This window comes from Trachinotus anak, unplaced genomic scaffold (assembly GCF_046630095.1).
Source record: "Trachinotus anak isolate AG129_WGS33_773 ecotype Australia unplaced genomic scaffold, CSIRO_AGI_Tana_v1 ptg000005l, whole genome shotgun sequence".
Classification (NCBI taxonomy): domain Eukaryota; kingdom Metazoa; phylum Chordata; class Actinopteri; order Carangiformes; family Carangidae; genus Trachinotus; species Trachinotus anak.
This window is the reverse complement of record NW_027273856.1, coordinates 16138719-16160475: the sequence shown is the minus strand read 5'-3', so window position 1 is coordinate 16160475 and position 21757 is coordinate 16138719. Positions and strand designations below refer to the sequence as shown.

Here is a 21757-nt window from a genome sequence, read left to right as displayed (position 1 = left end):
GATATAAAAGACAGTTTGCAGTTTGACATCTCACCCACTGGGTGGCTCTGGATTACACAGTTAAACCAAGTCACCCTGAGCAACAGGTGTTTTCAGTAAGCACTGACAGATACAGCAGATGATGTAATTGAACAGGGCTGGAGGAGCTTAGAGTCAACATGTTCAGTATAAATCTGTTTTTATCCAGTTACAGTCCATTGTAGATGTTTGTCTGCAGGAAGGCTTCAGACTGGGACCAGCTCCCAGTATTTTCATCTGATTTGTCTTTGTTGTTCAAAACAGTCACAAGACAGTTACGTGCAAATCTTGCATTCAAATTGTTATCATGTAGCAGCTACACACACCCTGTCATTGTTTGGCACTGAAGAGCTTCAAAGGAAGTGTTCATGTAAAGTGCTCTATCTCAATGGCTCTTTGATAGCAACTTTTGATATGGAAACAGTTGCTGATGAGCCATGTAGAGAAACCTCGGGCTAGGTTCCCTGGAAGCACTGAGTAGCTGAGTCTAATTATATAGAAAATAGACAGTTCTTTAAAATAACTGCTAATATGAATCCAAATAATCGGTCATTATACATGGATTATTTGCAACTTCACTCTCTCTATATGCAGTCAGGGGGAATTATTTAATTGATACAACTGCAATTGTATCAGTTGCACAGTTGGAACAATGAATGAGTATTTATGTGGGATGAAGATTTTTTTTATAAGGATGTTTCTATTTTCTTTACAATACACAGTTCTTATTCAGAAGTAAGGAATCAGATAATAAAGTGCTTCCTATTATATTATTCACATCTTCTCATGCTCAGCTGACTGCTGTGCTCCTTGGGTTGGATTGACACTTAACTGAGATAAATGAATCTGAACTGTACCAACTGAAAACTATTTTATATTTTCCCCAAATATTTACTACTGAATTCTAGAGCTCTTTCCAGGAATTTCTATGAAATTATTAGCAAAAGTATTCAGAAACTATGGGCCCATAAAATAAGGCATAACCATATTTGAGTCTGTACTGGTGAACACAGCAGCTATTAATCTAATTCTTTTTATGTTATATCTGCAATTTTCAAAATATATTGATGAAATAAAGGCAACGTGTTTTCAGTGATCTCAAATCGTTAGGAATAAATGTGTGAACATGAATATGCGATATGTGTGTATATGAATATGTGCTGCCAAAACAGAAATCACTGATGTTTGCATTCATGAGAGCAAATGAAAACAGTTGTGGTTCCCATAATCCACTTGGGCAACCAGTTTCCCAATGTGTTTTCATTCATACTGACCAACAATGAACCTCGCTCTGTGTGCATGCCTGCCTGTCTCTCTCTCTCTCTCTGTTTGTTTGTGTGTGTATGTGTGTGTGTGTGTGGTAGCGGTCAAACGCATTTGCATAGAATTTTTTTTTACCCTGTCCTTTGAAAGGTTGTTGACATTCAGCTTTAATGGCGCCTGTCAGGATGAGTTTGCCCTCAACTACTTCCTTTTTTAACAGTTCATTCTCTGGTGTAATTGGCAGCGGGCACTGGACCAAGTGCTGCCAGCAATAACTCTGCTTTTAATAGCATAATAGAAAGGATTTGAATGCAGGGTAATCCAACCTTTTTTGTCTTTAAAAAATTCATAAATGAAGGGTAATAATCATAATTCTTACATGTCTTTTTATCTTAAAGCAAGAGACTAAGAAACTAGATAGGAAAATAACCACTAAGGAAGATTTTAACGTCAATAATTTTACCATCAGAGAGTTAATTAAATGTTAAACATACATTATTTGAAGGTAATTTGGTTAATTTTGTCAATTTGAAATGAAAATGCGTTCCAACACTTAGAGTATGTATTTTGTCAGAGGTTATAATCGAATTATAGCAGAAATATATGTTGAGCAGGTTTTGCTTCATTTCCTTCCCTGCAGGGATGTTGTTTGGGGTGTGGTGTGAATATTTCCCGTGGCATGTTGTCAATCAGCCCACAGGAAGGAACATATTGTTCCTTCTCATGCCAACTATTTTTGACATTTTTAAAAGTTATTGCATCCAGCAGGATTTAAATCAGAAAATGTTGAGAAATCATTGATTCATTGCTGTGCACACGACAAAAGAGAGAGAGAAAACAAGACAGGGGAGAAGGAGTCCAACAGCCCCCACTGATATGGAAAGAAAACAGGAAATTATTAAAAAAGAAAGATAGGTTTTGGTTTGTTGTATACCTCTAACCTTTCAACACATGGTTAAACTGTTGCATAGTCGTGAGTGGCGAGTCTCACCTTCACCACCTTCACCACCACAAGCACTCACACCTATCTATACTTACCTCTCTGACCTCATTACACTGTATGAGCCTGCCTGCACTCTACTTTCTTTTGATTCTGGTTACAAATTGGCCATAGAGGTTGTATATTATATCAAATATTGTATTGTATTGTATTACATTACATTGTTCTCTTCCATTTCTGTAATGCATATGTCACAGTGTTGTATTATTGATGCAAACTGTTTGACTGCACATCATGGCTGCCAGAGTTGCACTACTGGGCTACATTTGCACAATCATTCGTACAGCTCACCTTTATCTTATACTCAGTTGGCAGTTTACTGGGGACACTCAGCTAAAGCTAATGCCATCTAATACAGCAGTCTAGCAACAAATCCTTTTACATGAAAGTTATACAGACAGGCGTTTCTATTACTTTGCCCACCACCATTAGTTTTAGCTTGGTGTTCCTGTCAGTGGAGGATATATTACATAGCTTTTTAATCTCAATCCTTTCATCTCTTTTTCTTTCACCTTTTCATGTTTTCATTCAGAGTTCAGCTTTTTTTTTTGTGACAGTGGAACTGAAAAAAAAGCACCACATATTGTAAGCTTCAAAAATGTTTAAAAACGATATTATTGAACAAAAAAAAAGAGATCAGAAAACCTAACTAAAATGAGTATGGCTGGGTGTGGAATGTTGCCTGATGCTTTTCCTTGATGTCAGCTCTTGATATCGACGTTGTGTATTGTAGAAAGGCTATAACCTGCACATTAAGCTGTAGCTTCAGCCTACGTCTTTTTCAGATTACAGAAATCCTCATGTTGTGTTATTGTGGTGTATTTTTTTCTAAATTCAAATTTCAAAATTTGAGTATATGATTTTTATAGTCGCCTATAAGAGTCTTAATGTCTCTGTTTCTGGTTGCGTTTGAAATGATCATATCATCAAATCAACTGACATGTTTGACATTTTTCTTCCCTGTTCTTTGGTCTTTGGATTCCTTACCCTGATCTGATGGAACCATCGTTCCACATATTAAAACTTTTTTTTTGTCCTGGGAACCATCAAAGCCAGAATGAAAAGTCATGCTCTCACTGTCCTTCAACATATAACTCACCATACCAACACTCATTGTGGTCTAACAACTGTGTCTGCTTTTACATCTTCTTACATCAGTCTTCCATTTGCTTTTAACATTGGACGATGCCTTCTTTCTTTTCGTTCTCTTTCTTATGTTAAAACCTGAGTTTATGTTTGTTTTTACTAATGATTGTCTGTTTATCCTGATGGTTTCATCCTTTTTAGGCATTCATTTTATGTATTGATGCGTCTTTTGCTGTCTCCTTGTACATGAAAAGTGCTGAGTTGTACAAATAAAATATTTGTATTAGACCAATATATACACATAACAATTTGTTATCAGTTGTTTTGAGTAATAACAGTATTTATAGTGTAGAGTTGTAGGGTGGAGTTGATTCCCATGATCATAAAATTCCGGAAACCCAAATTTTAAGTGTCACAATAATAGGAGGAGCTGGAGTGAGTGAATTACACACACACACACCGACAGTAGTTAGTGTACTTGCTGAGTGGGCCAGTAATAAAGGGGGGATCAACATTCCATTAAGCATTCCTCTCGCGGGACTGTCCCGCCTGAAGCATCGCGAAGTTTCCTGTTGGTTTGTATTTTGGTGGCAGCAGGCAGCAGCGGTAACCCGTGGAGGCAAGTCCAAGAAAGGTGGAGACTCCTGCTTAACTTCCTGCACAATAATCTTGTACCACCACCAAGAGAGGACTAGGGAGGCTGGCGGTGCTGCTGCTGCTGCTGGGGCAAGGGCGAATGGATAAACGGCTGAACTGACTTCTTTATCGGCTGTGAATCGACAAAAAACACTTTGTGGTCGATTATACACATCTACCTGGCTCGTCGCTAGCTAGCAGCGAAGCTGCTGGATCAAATATTCCCAACGTTTGATAGCGAGGCGTTGCGAAGGACAGGAATGGGTAAGTTTTCCATGATGTGGCGCTTGTGTTGTGTTTATACGTGAACTGCTCTTTCTTTCGACTCCATGTACAAAACAAGTCCAACCTATGTAAAGCATTAAACCAAGTGTCAGTGTCTTAAATTATACGTCCAGCTTTTGGCAATAAGGAGTTAAAGTTAGCAAGCCACTTGGCTAGCTGTTTAGCCTAGCCAGCTAGCTGTTTGGTTAACTGGATAACGCCACCTCCATCCCTGGATTTGGCTGCATTTCTAGCTAATGTTAACGTGAGCTACCTCAAAGCTGATGTCGACATGGCCTCTGCAAAACCACTGACTGCCCTGGGAACACAGGAGTAGCCAGATACTCCCAGTTTATCATCAGTTATCCAAAGTTAGGACTGCTCACAGTGTACATTTGTTGAGGTAATTCCACAGACAGGAAACTTCTGACATCAAGTTAGCTTCTTCTGATGTTATAGGTTAACTTCCTCTTTCGTCAGTCTATTTAAGGCTTGTGGAAGGAATAGATATTTTTATTGAGCGCACAGTGTCGTGACTTACATTTATCCATGACAGTGACAAACTTGCTGCAAGCTCCCACACCCAGATGCATGCAGTGCTTTACTTGCCACCACTGAACACTGAACCATAATGGACCCTTGACCCATCATTTAACCTTACAGCAGGGTATTAAATGAACCTGATTCTTAAGGTGATAGAGTTAGTCATCTCAAGGCTGACAACATCATACATTCAAGAACATTTCCCTGTGACACTTTGTCATTGCAGCCAAAGACAGTTGCTATCTTTCATGTCATACACAGGAGTTGATGATACTTGTTGTTACAGAGAGTGGGTGTTGTCATTGTCATGCTGTCTATATGTAAAGGAAACTCTGATCTTTGTGTGCACGTTGCAAAGCTTTTGTATACCTGCCAACTGCGTCTTGCTAGATGTGCAGTCTGTGTGGTTGTGTGCAGTATGACGTGCTCAAGAACTTTGCTATGTTGTAAAACAGGTTTTAAGCTCGGCCTCGTTTAGCCCTCAGATGTGTGAAGCTGCAGACTCTGCTCACACACTCTTAAGTCACAGAACTGCATAAAAACAAAACTGTTTTGCGCAAATTGTGCTAAACTGGTGCTTAAACATAGTTTGAAATACCAGAGTGAGGATGTAGGAGAGATGTAAAACTAACACTGTGTTTGTTTCACAGAGAACAACAAAGCAGAGAGAGGATTATCAGAACAAGCTGGGTTGTTCTTAAAAATGTGAACCCAGGAGAGAAATCCATCTCTTTTGTGGTCTTATTAAAATATCTGACAACCACTCTATATACAGACTTTTTAACTAGTGTCCATTTGTAGTTTATACTCTTTATACTATTCTTTGGTATGTCTTTCTTCAGGTAGCTCATTGCTTAGGGTATTTCAGCTGTGTTTGAACATGTCCAAGCTGAGTATGTGAGCCCTACACATTCTGCATGGTTGCGTTACCCTGAACTTAGCTCAGGCTTCATGCAGCGTACCAGTGGTTGATCAACTAAAATCTAGTTTTGTGGTGCATGGTGTGGTCCCCTCCTCTGTGCCTTAATTTTAATAGTGGATAGTATAAAGAGGAAATGAGGGGAGAGAGTGCTGGGATTACATATATCAAAGGTCCCATACTTGATTTGAACAGGGGACATTGGGATTACAAGGACAACTTATTAGACCACCAGAACGCCCCAGTTATATCGTTACTTCACTGTAGCATTCAACAGAATCGCAGAAACAAAGACTGGACATGTGCCAGAACGTCTGGTGAACATTAACCTCACTGGCCTCACTCAATATTTACCAGAATGTGTTCATGTTTTCCCACCCTGGCTTTAACTTAACTGATGAAGGTCAGTTTACCAAACCTGGTTAATATGGTGCTTAAATGTTCATTATCATTCAGTAATAAATAAAAAAACTAATTGTGGTCCTCTTTTACTCCTTTTGCACATATTCACAGAGAAATAGACTTCAAATTGCAAAACTGAGGTGAACACTTGATGAATGAGAGGTCATGGTTATAGGCCTGTACCCCTAGTTAGATGAAGACAATACAGCTTTGATGACTGTCTTCAGATGTAAAACTGTGTCACAGGAACTCACTTGTTGTCTTTGATGATAACCTGACAAAACAGTTCTTTAGTTTTCTGTCTTTTTCAAATGTGCAAAAGATCAGTGGAGATAAAAAAAAAAGAAAGTAAAGGATCTGAATAGAGATTATTACCACCGCAGAGGGGCTGGTATTGTTTTCAAAATGTGGTCCTGGAGACACCTACTGTAGCAGGAACTACCACACAGGAGGTTTTGAGGACAGGTGTTTATGTGTCTGTCTGTCTTTGGACAGATTTTATCACCAGGATAGGGTCACAACTGTGCAAGACACAGTCATGAAACTTTACAGGTGTGTTGTTGAGATCAAAATGAAGAGTTCAAAGATTGGTGTGCTGAGTACTCATGTAATAATGTAGTAATGACTACTCAGGGGTCTTTGACAGGTGTTGTGGCTGGTGTGATCCCATCCCAAGAAAGATTCTAGTTTGTTTTGTATTTATATTTAGAGGAGCTGTAAGTTTTGCTATTGATACAAAGCCAACATTAGCATTAACAGCTGTTTTCTCACCAGTCTTGAGGAAACGTTGTGAGTTCAGCATCAAACTTCATTCCTTTATTCACCAAGAGCTGTCTCCTGAAGTGGAAAGCAACCCTCTTGTTTTGCTTCTATCTCTATCACTTCTTGTCTTCTATTGAAGTTAGCATGCCAACCAGCTAGGTCCACTGTAGCATCTAGGTTGTCCTGAAGAAGTAGTGCTGCTCAGAGGACGTATTCCTCTTGCATTGTAAACTCAACAATTGCTTAAATTCTTGATAAGACTGGTAAGTAAACAGTTGTTAATGCTAACAATGACCATGTGGTGATAGAAAAACTTACAAAAAACTCCTTTAAAAAACAATACTATTCATTGCTATATCATTATTCAATTTTAAAAACTCCCAACAGCATCAAAACTCTTGTATCAGTTGGGCTGTGTTATCGAGTAATCCTCCTTATTTGTGCTTTAAAAGTGATTGAAAAGATGAATCAATTGTCAAAGTACTTGACAGTTGTTGATTAATTGACTAACTGTTTCGGCACTAAAACAAGCATAGTATAGTCACTATCTGACATCGTGCCTTCACATGGGCAAATAAACGACAGCGGTGGTGATAGTAGTGGTTATAATGTAAAAAAAAAGTGTGGTCACGGCAGTAGTTCTTTTGCTTGCTCCTAGAATAATTGCTTATGTAATCTGTGAAGCAGGGCAGGTTTGATAACCTGAATAAAGCTGTTTAAAGCATGTCTGATTGTCTAGCTTGGCTCCCAGGTGTGTGTAATGTTTGGCAGGGTGCTGGAAAGTACACATATTCAGCTATTATCTTCACACCGTGCTGCGGGTAAATGAAGGTGAGCAGCAGAATCCAGGCCCTCATTTAGAACAGACTGCTCCATCTCACTTGATTTCTCCTGGCAACACTTTGCCCTTCGTATCAGCTACCTCTCAGAGCAGTGAGAAGGAATGCAGTTATTGGTTTCCTCTTCTCTGATTGTGTGTGTGAGTGACTGAGAGTAACACAGAGAGCACACTGATCTAGACAGTCTGCCTGGCAGTCAGCTCGCCTGCGTGGCCTTGAGTATTCCCCCCTCTCTTTTTCTCTTCCTTCCTTCCTTTCCCCCCTCCCTCCCTCCTTCCCCTCTAACATCCTCCTCCCTGTCACTGGCTTATATAAGACCCATGTTGTAAAACTCTTTACCTGGAAGCATTGTGTGTGGAGGGGAAATCAATAACCTGGAAGTTCTTCTCCGTTTGCTGAACTTTGACCCGGCACACAGACAGGAAGTGCGATTAAAATTTGCTGTGCTTTACTTGCTACACTTGAAAGCAAAGATAATACAGAGATTAATAAAACTGATAAAAAGACTTGCATTAATGTGCAGTGAGACTGAAATTGTCAACTTCAATACTGGTCATAATAGAGAGCAGGACTTGAGTCACTCTCTTGAACTGTTTAAGTTTAGGAGGTTGAGGCTGAGGGGAGAAGATCAATTGAATCTGATAAGAAGAACACAACATGAAACAAGACTGGGCTGAGACAAATACACACAGACATTCATAACAAAGCAGCAAACAGACAGCAAAACACTGTAAATTATTTTAAATGTGTTCAACTTAAAAAATTTCCCTGCCACCTTAAAAACATGATTTAACTGAACTCAGGTTGAAATTCTGAATTAAGTTAAATAAGTTAGTTCAAACTCATTTTATAAATTTTAAAAATGTAAAACTGAGTTTAACTGGAAACAAGTTCAATAAAGTTGAATCGACTGTCATGACAGACACATTTACTTGTTTTCTCAGTTTGAAAAGTCAGTTCTTCATGAAGACATGAGGAACTTACAGCTGCAGCTGCTGAAGTCATTTTGTACCAAAGTCAGTCAAACACAGCACGTGATCCTGCTCCCAGTGACTTAGTGTACAGGGCTGAGACTAAATTCAGTGCTAACCTTCATTATGATTCACATTGTTTTTATTATTATGAAAAGAAACAACCATGACTTACCTTCGCATGTATTAAAAGCACAGAGGGTTCTGTGTTCTGCTAAGTTCTGCTCCAGTGGACAACGTGTTCATGTGCCACTATGCCAGGCTCACCAAGGCTGCAGAGCAGAACAAGGACCAGCCATCAGCAGCTACAGTTAGTGGACTAACTGTGAAACTATCGACACTGGGCTGGTTAGCAGTTTGAACTTTTAAAAATAAGATCTTAATAAGAAAATCTAAATGTTGCAACTTTTTAATGATGCAATCTGTGTGAAAAGTAGATCATATGCCAAAGTAAGATCATCCATGATATAAGATGGTCAGGCCACATGAGTGTATCAGTAAGTGTGTTGATTATTTAAGCTGCAGTGATTAGTCAATTAATCAATTAGTCCATCGAAATGTACCTGCAACCGTTTCTGTAAACGATTAATGATAAAGAAAGAATACCAGTATTCTCTGGTCCCACCCCTTACACATGTACTTTCTGGTTTCTTAGTCGTCTATAATAGTAAACTTAATATCTTTGGAGTCGTTTCATGACATTTTAACTTATAAAAAACAAAGGGGCATTTTTATTCTCTCACCACACTCACCCATATCACTGCATATAACAACACTGGCTTGATTTATAATAATAAATTACATCTGTTTCCACTCTAATGTCAACATAATTGTCTGAAAGTGATCTAAAGGGTTGGGAGTAGAGTATAGCTTAACATTTTTTAATGGTTGTCCATCCAGTATAAAGTCTGCCTTGATCCACTTTGGTTGCATTTCTTTTTTGTTGCATTATTATATGCATTTGTTAAAAGAAAGCTGTAGTGTGGGCTAAACTTTCTTAATGAATAGATAGTTAAAGTTACTAAGTAATTTGAACGTAGGCTTACTGAGTACTTTCTGAGGAGGTGTGTTGCAGATGTATGGTGAAGCAACAATTAACAAAAATTTAAGAAAAACACATTAAGATGACATTGGACTTGACATAGCATTATTTGGTTGGGACCATCAGAGGTGACAGGCTTATGTTTCTGTTGGACCGCTATCACAACTTGGTGCATACATCTGCAGAGGAAATAGTGCACAGAAAGACACAGTAAGCATGTTTCACCCCAGAATGCTGTGGACTGACTGTTCCTGTAGCTTTTGACCATCTGACTCTCTCTCTCAGTCACCCATATGTGTCAGCTGTAGCAAATATGTCTGGAATCCTAAGCCACCACTCCCTAAGGCCTAGGTGTCGTGCCAGACTGTTAACGAGAAAGATTTCCCTGTGTGTGTTAGAGTGTGTTTCTTTGTTCCTCCTTATTTCTGCCATTATCTCTTCAAACACACATCAGAAGGGGTTGACTTTGTTTTCCCTTTGTCGCTTGGTGTCCCGTAAACCTGTGGGCCACGCCAGATATCAGCCAGGAAGTAGTGTTTTAGTGTGGTTTGTGTTAGTCTTAAGGTATGGTTAATCTTTATCTCTGTATCATTCAGTCAATCAGTGTTTAGGCTAGTGAATGGAAACATTTTTAGTCACCTCATATCTCCGTCTGATACCTCATACACACATAAAGAAGCAGGGGAGGCTGCTGACGTCTCGGGAGGGGAGGGAGACTTTATTACTCACGTCTGTGTTGTTTCTGTGTAGAGGCAGCAACTGGACCTGCTGTTTTGTCTTGTAGATGTTTCATCACATACCCAATTACTTTCACATGGATTTTAACATGCATCAAATTTCCATTAGTGCATCTAAAAGCAAAAAACAAAAGTCAAGATATGAGTAACGCTGATACAATTTAACTGCAGCCAAGAATCTATCAGACATTGTACCCACAGCTGAGGTTCATGCCTTCACAGTCATTACAGCCCAGAAGTGTAGGCTGTGTCTTGTATTATGCAAATAATTATTACAGGATTACTGCGGCCACATCTTCAGTAACATAAATGTTATAATATTTTTAAAGAGCAGATTAAAACTACTGTTGCCAGTAGATTCTACTGCAGGACACAAGGAAACCCTTCTAATTCTTGTGTATCATCTCCTTCTTGGACAGTCTTTTGGCTCTTGCTCTGCTCTTATCTGCTTGGCAGCACACCATTTAGTGGATGCTCCTTTGGCTATAGCTCTTAGCTTTTTGACCTATTTCTGCGTTTATGCCAAGACAACACAACAACTCGTGTAGCATTTTTGTGGCTGTTGCTGAGCTCTCAGTTGTTTTGGAAATTTGTTGATACAATAATATGTTTGACTGGAATTAAAGTTATGTAACTGATTTCACATAATCGACTTCTGTATGTGTGATACCAGTAACAGAAAATAAGCATCATGTTGCTTTGTACTGCTGCATAGTCTCTCGTGACGCACTTAGGCCATGAATGACTAGCAGACCTGCTGACCCACATCCTCACTGCTCCATTAGCACAGAGCTAGCCAGGGAGACGTGCAGGCAGGCCAGCTAGCTTCCTGCTTTGGCACTGAAAACTAATGGCTTTAGCATTCTTTCAGTCAGTTACCAACTTACAACCAGTGTAAGCTTTATGGGCACTAAAAGAGACATGCAATATGGTTACTTTGCCTGGAAAAGCTTAATAATAAGCCAGTATGAATATCACAGTTAAGGCACTATAGCTTTTCCTGGGACAGTGGCCAGGAATGGATGAACAGAGTCATTCTCCAACCCCAGCAAAAACCGGAGGATAAACCCTGATTGAAGAGCTTTTTGTGATGTGACCATAGGTGGTTGTGATCCAGGTTTCTCTGTTGTTGTTGTTGTTGTTGTTGTTTTTGTTGTTTTTCTGTTCACTTTCATTTCTCAAGAAAAACTCTCAGTTCTTCCCTTCATGAGTCAGTACAACAATTGAGGCCAGAATCCCCCTGCTGCTGCCTGACTGCATTGGAGTGGCAGGAAGTTTGCTCCTGCTACACACACACACACACACACACACACACACACACTTGTTTTACTACATTTGTCGGGACCCATCACTAACTTCATGCGTTCCCTAGCCCTTACCCCAACTTTAATCATCATAACATAATGTCTAACCTTAACCCCTAACCCTTAAGCAGCCATTCAGATTTGTTGAGTCCAGCATTTTGGTCCCCACAGAGCTGTCGGACCACAGAAGTATACTGGACTCCTGGTTTTGGGACCCCATGAATATAGTAAAACAAGCTCTCACACACACACACACACACAAACACACACACAAACAAACAAACCACCTGTGTGCTGACTGTTTTGGCTGCATTTAATGTATTTAGAGAGGCATTTCCTCTGAGGAACAAACCAAGGAGACTTTGTCCACTGTCCCACTGCTGGTATTTCACAGGCCAACATCTATCACTCACTGCACTCATTCAGCAGCAGCGGCCTCAGTAAGCAGAGAAAAACAACCAGAGTTCATCTGTGCTTGACCTTTACACATTAAAGAAGGAGACATTTTGCATTTACAACCATAATCAACCATAATCACCACATATGCCTACACCAGAGTACATTTACCAAAAACCTCCACGAGAACAGACCTTAGTCCGGTTGGTCCCCCAGCTCACAAATACAGTCCAACCCAGGTTGTAGATAGAAGTAAACAACCTTCACACTATAACACTGTAATAGGGTTTCAACTGACTTTTCATCATCAATTAATGTGCCATTTATTTTGTCAGTTAATTAGTTGTCTATGAAATAGACAACAGTCCAATGTCAAAACATACTCAGTTTACTGTCATAGGAGACTGAGGAAAACACAAAATGGTTAATCATTTAACAAAATAGTTGCTAATTGATCTTCTGTTGGTTGACTTATTGATTAATTAAAACATCATTTAAGCTCTACACATTTGTTTTTACCTAGAAATGTTGCCTATTACATGTTGAAAACATAGCCATCAAATACCATGAAAATAAAGGTTATTATCTACAAAATGTCAAATTTTCAATGAAGGTCCAGTTTTAAAAGGTGGCTTCTGGGTTGTTACCAGCTAGTCCAGCAATAAAGAAAAAAAAAAAACAAAGCAAAATCCACAAAATCCATGAAATCGATTTCACTTAAATTAATCAGCATGAAATCTTCATGTTCCAAGCAGCATGCTGACAGAGGACCAATGATTGTGCCGTCCCACTGCAGATATCTTGCTGATATTTTTACGTTTTCTGGCCAACACCCCACTTTTATGATATTGTATGTTTTGGATTTTTATGAAATTATGTATTTCATCAAATCTTGGATTGCAGGTTTGATGATAATAAGACAGGAAGTAACTCCTGCTCGCTGCAGTTTCTCCACAGAGAATCACTACACCAACCAGCAACAGTAGTGTTATCAGGTGCAGCCGTGCAAGGTATTTAGCTGCAAGAGCACCAGCTGTCAGAGCGAAGCAACACTCCGCTCTTGTGCTGTGCACATTCAAAAGATTTTATTATTGCAGGAGTTTGAAGCACCAACCTCTATGAATGTATTTTAATTTTAATTTTGAATGTTTTCAGGGCTGCAGACTTGAGCAGGTTTTGATGCATTCTCTAAAATGTTTTTTCCCTACAAATTGGTAATGGTCTGGATTTCTAAAGCTGGATAATAAGCGGGCGATATCAGTTGTAAAATCAAATGATCAATCAATATTTCTAGCCATAAGGCCCAGCCCACCTACTATATAAATTATTATGTTTAAAAACCAGTCTTAAATGATTTTTAATAAATAAAAATTGGCTGAATTTTGTACCTTATTTGGGACTTTTATTGTGAAAATTGCAGTCACATCATGTCCACTGTGTGATTTGTGTTTTGTGAAACTCTTTTTTTTTTTTAAATAAACATTGAAAAGTAATTTAAAGTAATATATATATATATATATATGAATATATATATATATGAATATATATATATATATATATATATATATATATATAAAAAATGTAAACTGCTTCCTGTTTCATAGTTTTTTTTTCTAAGACCGCGATAACAATAATTCCAGTAACACATTATTATCTGGCATCTTAAAGATAAGTTCAGTGAGAAAAATCCTATCATAGCAGTGTGTGTAGAAGTGATTTAATAGACACTGATTTGTTTGGCCTGCGTTCCTGAGGCAGGGTGTGTTTGTGCGGTTGCCGAGGGACTGTAATCTGTGTGGTTGCACAAAAGTCCCTCTGCTCCACATACAGTCATCTGGAAGATGAGCACTGTCCCGTGTGTTAGCTAGCTGGAGTATGACTGTGCCTGTCAGTGTGGCCTCTTGGTTTGTTTACTACAGCTGAGCAGACCATATCTCTTCCTGTGGTTACATGGACAGATAGCCCTAAATTACTGTCTGGGGCCTTGGCTAAGTTGTTTATTTGTGTATTTCTCAGCATGTGTGGTGTTTCTTTTTAGTCTGCGCCTCTTGTGTCTAGACTGTTTGGATTGAGTGTAGCGCTCAGAAATGTTCTGAACATGTATTGTCTCATCTGTGGTTGGCCAGAAAAAGTGCAGGGCTAAGGGTTATGACAGCCGCTGGTCTCATATCTTATACCCTTTTCCCACCAAAATTAGCGGGTATAAGCAGGTTTTTTAACCGTGGGTAAATCCGCTAATAAAAGCTGATTGACCCCTTTTTCACTGGCACTCGGTTTGTCTTTCTGGTTGGACAGAGGACACACACAACTGCAAAGAGCGATGTCACATCACATGCACTTACAGAGCACACACACAGAAGCAGTGGAGACAGAGTGAGCTGCTAGCCGCTGTGCAAACAGATCTGTCACGTCACATCCCTGGGTTGTTGCTCCTGTCAGTGTTGGAGCCTCCCTGTGAGACTCTTCAGTCTGTGATGTGTGTTTTTAAAACTTATATTGGGTCTGCAGCTCACTCTTTCATCCCTAAGCACGGTGTAGCTTCGGTGCTTCTCATGTAACAGTACTGTGCTGGGCAGGTGGCAGGTGTGTTTACAGTGTTTGTGTGATCTGAAAGGCGCAGCAAGAAAAGGGGTGAAAAACTAGTTTGTTCACCCGGGTTTTGTGTTTACATCAATGCCAATCTGAGCCAGAGCCAATAAATCCCTGAGTCATTTGACCTGGGTGTGAATGCTGATTGTGCCTTTTTGCCTGATGTTAGTTGGTCTTAGCAGTTTTTTTTGACCAGTGGAAAGGGGGCTGTAGAAAATGAGTGTTACTCACCTTGTCAGTGTTTTCACTACCTGATCCATAATGTCTGTTTTGTCTCCACCAGACCAGAAATGAAGAAGTTCATTATCCTGTCCAACACCATACATACACTATGAAAATGAGGAGGGACTACTTAAGATTGATGATAACTGATTTATGGTTTTACTCATTTCAAGTAAAATGGTGACAAAACCAGCCAAATACACAAAATTCTCATTGCAGCTCCTCAAATGTGAAGATTTTCAGTTTTCCTCTGTTTTTATATCATTGTAAAATGAATATCTGTGGGGCTACAACATCATCCTGGAAACAGGGATTGACATTTATTTATTTATTTATTTATTATTTATGACATTTCACCCATTAGATGATGAATTGGTTAATTGAAAAAATAATCAACGTATTGATCAAGACTGAAAATAATCTTTGGCTCCAACTTCAAACATAACATGGATTACAGTAGATAAATTGTTGCTTTGGCAGGTTGTCTAGCACTGCAATAATGCTATCTATACAATACTTAACGTATATTTCCAGATGATTTCACCTGTTTGTAGCCTTCTTTAAAATCATGTTGCCTCTTTAGGGCTGTTTGTTAATGAGGGAAAACAGGTAAAAGCAAAAAGCTGCTTCAACTATCCTAGTGTTAATATTGGATTTTATTTAGGTTTAACTCTCAGAGATGGTTCTTTTGTAGCCTTGTGTAATTGCAGTGTAAATGTGCCACCATTTTAAATGTTGGATTATGCAACAGCAACCAGTTCATGATTGGCTTGCTGTCTGCCTCTTCTAATGACATTAATTTGACATGATATGATTGTGATCAGTGTCAGCCTGTTTGGAGCATCCCTGAATTTCATCAACAGGCTATAACACTGTGGGACCCCTGGCTATTTCTTGTGTTTGATCCTCTTACCCTTCACTGCAGACAACAGTCAGCAGTGAGACAGTGGAGCTGGCAGCCGGTCTCTCCACCCCTCCGGCTCCCTCTCCTTGAACTGCTGCTGCTCTCATCCTCGTTTCAAAGCCTTAAACACTGAGTGTTTGATGTAGAGGGGAAAGCTGGTCTGAGATCGTCAGTCAGGGCCAGTTCCTCCTCAGAGGCTGGGTCAGGCTGCTGTGGTGTTTGGGCCAAGGTTGAAGTCAGAGGCACACACAGATGCACCAGCAGTCAAAACTGAGCCAAGGTTTACACCATTGCCTGACCAATGTGGTGCAGTGCTGAATGACTGCACAGGTGTGTGATTATGTGTGTGTTGGAGAGAGACACAAAGTTGCAGTGTACCCTGCATGTTTTTGTTTTGGCTGTGCTTGGTGTGAAGCCAATCGTGCCAGCGGAGTCTCTCTGCTGTGAGTCATGTGTGAATGGGCCACACCACATAGTAAAATACCTCACTACCAGTTAGTCCTCTGCAGCCCACTTATTTTTAGAGGCTGCTCAACCTGCTGCACTGGAAGCAGCCACTCTGCCTGTCAGTCTTGCTTGCCTCTCTCTTTCCATTGCTAATTGTTGCTGTCTTTGTAATCACAAGTGTATTTTAGCCAATTGCACATTCCACACATTGTTTTGGCTGTTGTGTGACAGGATATGTTTTTATCCCTTTGACAAACAGCAAAGAAATGACAACAAATAACAATGTTCAAACAATGCATGATCATGACAAACTTAATACCACTATTTTGCTAAATATTGTTAATACAATCTAAGATGATCAGTGCAGTGCAGTGCAGATGTGTTGCTTTGCAGCAACACATCTGCACTGTAGCTGTGATATTGATATTACAGTGTTTCACCTCCGTTGACAGCTTTGGGGGGAGGGATTGTTGGCGGTGGGGTGGGGGTATGGTATGTGCACTTGTATGTGTATGTGTATGTGTATGTATATATATATATGTGTGTGTGTGTGTGTGTGTGTATATATATATGTATGTATATGTATATGTATATGTATATATATGTATGTATGTATATATATATATATATATATATATATATATATATATATATATATATATATATATATATATATAATATAATCCATTACTGCTCACGACGGCATTGACCTCGGTGCATTGCTTCCTGATTTCCCGAGCTACGGAGTGGCCCGAGGTTCAAATGTCACAAGCGTTAATCATGTTACTCCCGTTAAAGGCATGTTACGTTAACGCGTTAATAACGCGTTAACGTAACATTTAATTAGGGAGACTCCGACTGCATTGTTGGCAGTGGCATTTTTTTTTTTTACAGTGATTCCCACAAGTTGAGAATTTGCTAATGGTGGTGGGTGGTGCACTGTGTGACCAATGAGCATGTAGAGACTTATTCAGTTAGAGGTGAAGACTGTAACCCCAATTTACTGAAGTTTCCTAAAAGCCTTGCATGCAGACTGTTGGTAGAGGCTAACTAGGCGGCTGTGCTCAGAGAGGAATTCCAATGTATTAAAATTAGTTTTTGTTGTGTTTGGATTTTAAAATCTAATTATCAGCCAACATTATCTTATAGGTTTTTTAACCTTCAAAAATCAATACCAGTATCAGTCTCAAAAATCCGGCATTCGCCATAATATAGATAAAGATGGTTTGTGGTCAGTCCAAAAATACATTAATTATTCTAACAACCTAAATTTAGTAATGTTGCATTTTCAGTAAATTTTCTGACTCATATACTGATGAAACAGTGCAGAGCTGCAAATACTGACATCTAGAAACTTTCTATTGTTTGTTCAGCTACAGTGGCTGTTGTAGGTAATTTTAACTATTTAGTTACTCTTCAGTTTTTCTTGTTACTGTTGTTTTATCAGCAGACAAGAGAGTTTATATATGAAAGTCATTCTGAATATAACTTGATCATATTGTTTATTATAATGTCAGTTTGATGTTTTGTTTAAATTCTGTTATTGTTTTTCTTACCCCCCCCTTATTCTTTTCCTGAACTTCCTCATCTTATCTCTCCTGTCCCACGGCCTTCCTTTTTCTGCCTCTCCTTTCTTCTTACTCTTACGCTTCCTCTCTTTCTTACACCATTATCCTCCATCTTTTCTTTTTCCTCTGTATTTCCTCCTTCACCCTGTCCGGAGTAGAGGTTGTGGTGGAGTACGAGTATGACGCTCGCCATGACGACGAGCTGACTCTGCGACCGGGTGACATCATCAAGAACGTACGGTATATCGAGGAGGACGGCTGGATGGAGGGAGACCTCAACGGGAAACGGGGCCTCTTCCCTGACAACTTTGTGAAGGTGAGAAGAAGATGGTTACGTTTATGTTCATTTGCCACATGGATCATTTCAAATGCTGAGTTGTAACAGAGTTATCTTGTTTTCCTGTGGGAAGCTGACCTGAGCTTTTAAATGCTCTTGTTGTACCATTAAAGATAATCCTACTCAATTTGTGGGCATTATCAGACCATAGCAGATCAGATGTGTTTCACTCACAGATAACTTAGTCTCATTTGGGAATGCTGTAAGCTTAGATATTCCTCAATTTATGTGTGTGAAAGTTAAAAAAAAAACAAAAACATTTTAGTAATGATTTGTTTGGTTTGACATGATTAAAAACAGGCAGACAAAACTTACTCAAATCAAGTGGACAGGTACAGTACTTATAAAAAGAACAATGAATGAATAAATAAGTATCAACTACAATATCTAAACCCCTTTCCATTCCCGGCCATGGAAAACAAAAAAATTAAAAATAAAAATAATTAAATGTAAAATTAAGGAAACAGTCTTATTTCAGCATCTGGAGGTACAAGAAAGGTACAAGGGTATGTGATACAGAGGGGATAGATCTATTGGTTCCATGTGCTAAGGAACTTCTGAGTATTGCCAGACCTCAACATGTAAGACACCAATCAGTTCTCTCAACCAAGGGGCATATTGGGGAGGTGAGTTTGATTCCCACAGTTTCAGAAGACATCTCTCGGCAGTTACCATGCCATAAACAAGGACTGTGCGGATGTTATGGTCTAGCTTTTATCCACAATTGTGGAATGCCTGAGCAGAACCATTTCACGGTCAGGAGTTGAAGTAACCTTTAAGTTCAGAAGTTGTGAGCAAGTGTGCTCTCTGCAATTGTGCACCTATCGTAAAGAGGTGAGAGACCAGATAAAAATGAATGCAATTTAGCTTAAGAGTAGTGTAGACTGTGAGTAACTTTTAATTGGATTATTTGGAGCCTCTGGGTGTGAAAGTTTCTGCAGAAAAATGAAACAGAGAGAATAAGAGCAGGTGTCACGAGTAAGACTGGGTATCGTAAAAACTTTTACGATCTTGGTACTGATACTGATACCTTGACTTCAAAACCGATTCTTAATGACACTTTGTTTTAAACCAATTTGGTCAAATTCATTTTGACAAAAAAAAAAAAAAAATTTAATACACCATACGGTATAAATTTTAGTTTTACTTTAGTTTTATTTCTAAGCTCAGTCTCACCAACATGTTTGTGTGAATAAGCAGCCAATCACCAGTATGATTAGATCTTCGTCCAAGCATGCTGTGTGCTGATTGGCTCACTGATGCTGATAAGATTTACTCATTTGTCAAAAAACTGGGATCGAATGACAAGGCATTGTTCAATCCTTGAGAGTATCAAACCAATTCAGTATGCACATTAAAGTACTGAAGTTTGATACCCAGCCCTAGTTATGATGTACAGCGTGTGGATGACTCAGTTTCACTACATCTACCCTCCCATCTGATTTTCCTCGACTGCTGTGGTAAAAGGAAAAGTCTGTATGAATACAGAAATCCTGATGCAAAGTTGTGGTAAGCAGATACTATTGTAGGTATTCTGGGAGTTTGTGTATCAGTAAATCATTAAATCACTACAAACTGATACAGGAAGTGTGTTTACAAAAGTTATGTGCAGACATGTAGAGGCTGTTTGAGCTGTTGTTGATGTGAGATGACTGATGGTAAAACACTAAGAGTCAGATGTTTTAGCCTTTATTGGTATCACAAGGACAGCTACAAAGCAGCTCTTATTCTGCTCTGTTTTTTCCTGTTGGCCTACAAACTGTTGATAGCAGGGGTTGGTGCAGTTTGATGCAGAATTAGATTTTATACAGCACGGCATGATTTTACTTCCATCCATCGTGGAAAAAAAGCTTATGTCCAGATACTGTCAGCAGAGGATTTTTAATTTGTACACACAGTTTACTCCACAGCAGGGCAGGGCAACATGTGGAATTGATTAGATTAATTCTGATTTCTGTTTTTCCATCATGTGTAAAAGGCCTGTATTGTGTATTTAGATAAAAAGTAACACAGATCATAGAGAACTGGCTACATTAGCCATAAATAGTTGCCCTGTTTGATTCGAAACTTAACTTTGAAATTGAATTTAGCAAGATGGTCCAATCTCACTTTTATTATCTAATTTATCATCTAATTTTATTTCTGAGCTTCAGAATCCATCATATATGTCTACAAAATAATGTTATGGTCTCCTAACTTGTATCGATCTGAATTCAATTCAACAATTCATAGACTCCAAAACTAGACAAAATGCAAAGGCCAGACTAACAAAGACAAGAAAATAAATCATATTACTCCCTTTTAATGTCTTTACATTGGCTGCCAGTTTACTACAGAATCTTACTCATTACTTTTATAGCACTTCATAGCCCTAACCCAGACTGTATCTCTGAATTACAGCATTCTTATGAACCTGCACACAGGCACCAAACTGAACTTGACTTGACTTGACTTGTGGCCCCCATGTCCAGGTGTAAGGCTGACGGGGTCAGAGGTTTGGCTGTTGAGGCATGTTGTCACATTGTCTCAAACAACCCTCACCGACCTGCTGGTGACATGTTGTGATTGGGGCACTGAGAACAGTCCTGGTACGTTCATGTGCACCTCCAGTGACAGGCATGCAGAGAGGGTGGGTAAGGGGACAGGTAGGGACAGTAAAAACTTAATTGATTTTTTTGGAGGCCCACTGATCCACCGATGCGGCAGGCTCTCCCCAGGTCTGATGGCTTGTCTGACTTTGACAGACTTGTCCATTGTCAGTGTGTTTGAGAGCGTGAGGGATAGGTGTACAAGCAGGGGCTGAGTGAATCAATGCACTGTGAATCATCTGAGCTTGGAAACAAAAAAAGATTTTGTGTTTTGGCCATATTATCCAGCCATAAGAAAACATTGACGAGCAGTTGTCTTAGAAAATGTTTGCTCATGATCTTTTCCAACTGTAATTTTAGCAGAAAAGTGTATGAAATGACATTTGGTAAAACTATTCTTACATAAACAAATCCACTTTGTGATGCTCCTGCAGAGTTAAGGCTGCTGTGTCATGTTGATGACACAAATTCACATCAGGATTTGACCAAAGTCGCTACCTGGATTTACTTTACTTCCTTTAGTGAATAACATGACATTTCCGTTTAGATTAATTTAATTCAAATGAATTGAGTGAAACATCACTGACATACTGTACATGGTGATTTGACAGGGCTCTGTTGCTAAATTAAAATTAGGTGCTACTAGTTAACATCCTTTTAATTGAAACTCCAAAAAAACTCCACTTGCAATCAAATTTGGAAACTCAGTTCAGAGACACTTAACTATGCAGCTGCAGACCAGGAAGATCTGTGGAGAAGTGAGTTGAGTCATCTCTTGTTATGTCTTGGTGGACCACTTGAGGCACCTCAGTGCTCTACTGTGAACTCTCCTTTCTCCATGCAGGATATTTACTCAGCTAATACAGTGTGAAATGAGTCACCACATTGCTTTTGGCTTCTCTTCTCTCTCATCTCTCCTG

At 39.2% G+C, this 21757-nt stretch overlaps 1 protein-coding gene across 2 annotated transcripts in view; it reads left to right on the top strand.

Moving 5' to 3' along the window:
- The first annotated feature begins 3829 nt into the window (after positions 1 to 3829).
- cd2ap (CD2-associated protein) overlaps positions 3830 to 21757 on the top strand; it is a 69361-nt gene continuing 51433 nt past the window's right edge. Inside the window, exons 1-2 of one of the 2 annotated variants that reach the window (XM_071478552.1) lie at positions 3830 to 4267; positions 18071 to 18228. In XM_071478552.1, coding sequence (XP_071334653.1) covers positions 4264 to 4267; positions 18071 to 18228 — 162 coding nt within the window. In that variant the 5' untranslated portion in view covers positions 3830 to 4263. The remainder of the gene's footprint in view (positions 4268 to 18070; positions 18229 to 21757) is intronic. The other variant, XM_071478551.1, reaches the window with a different exon arrangement.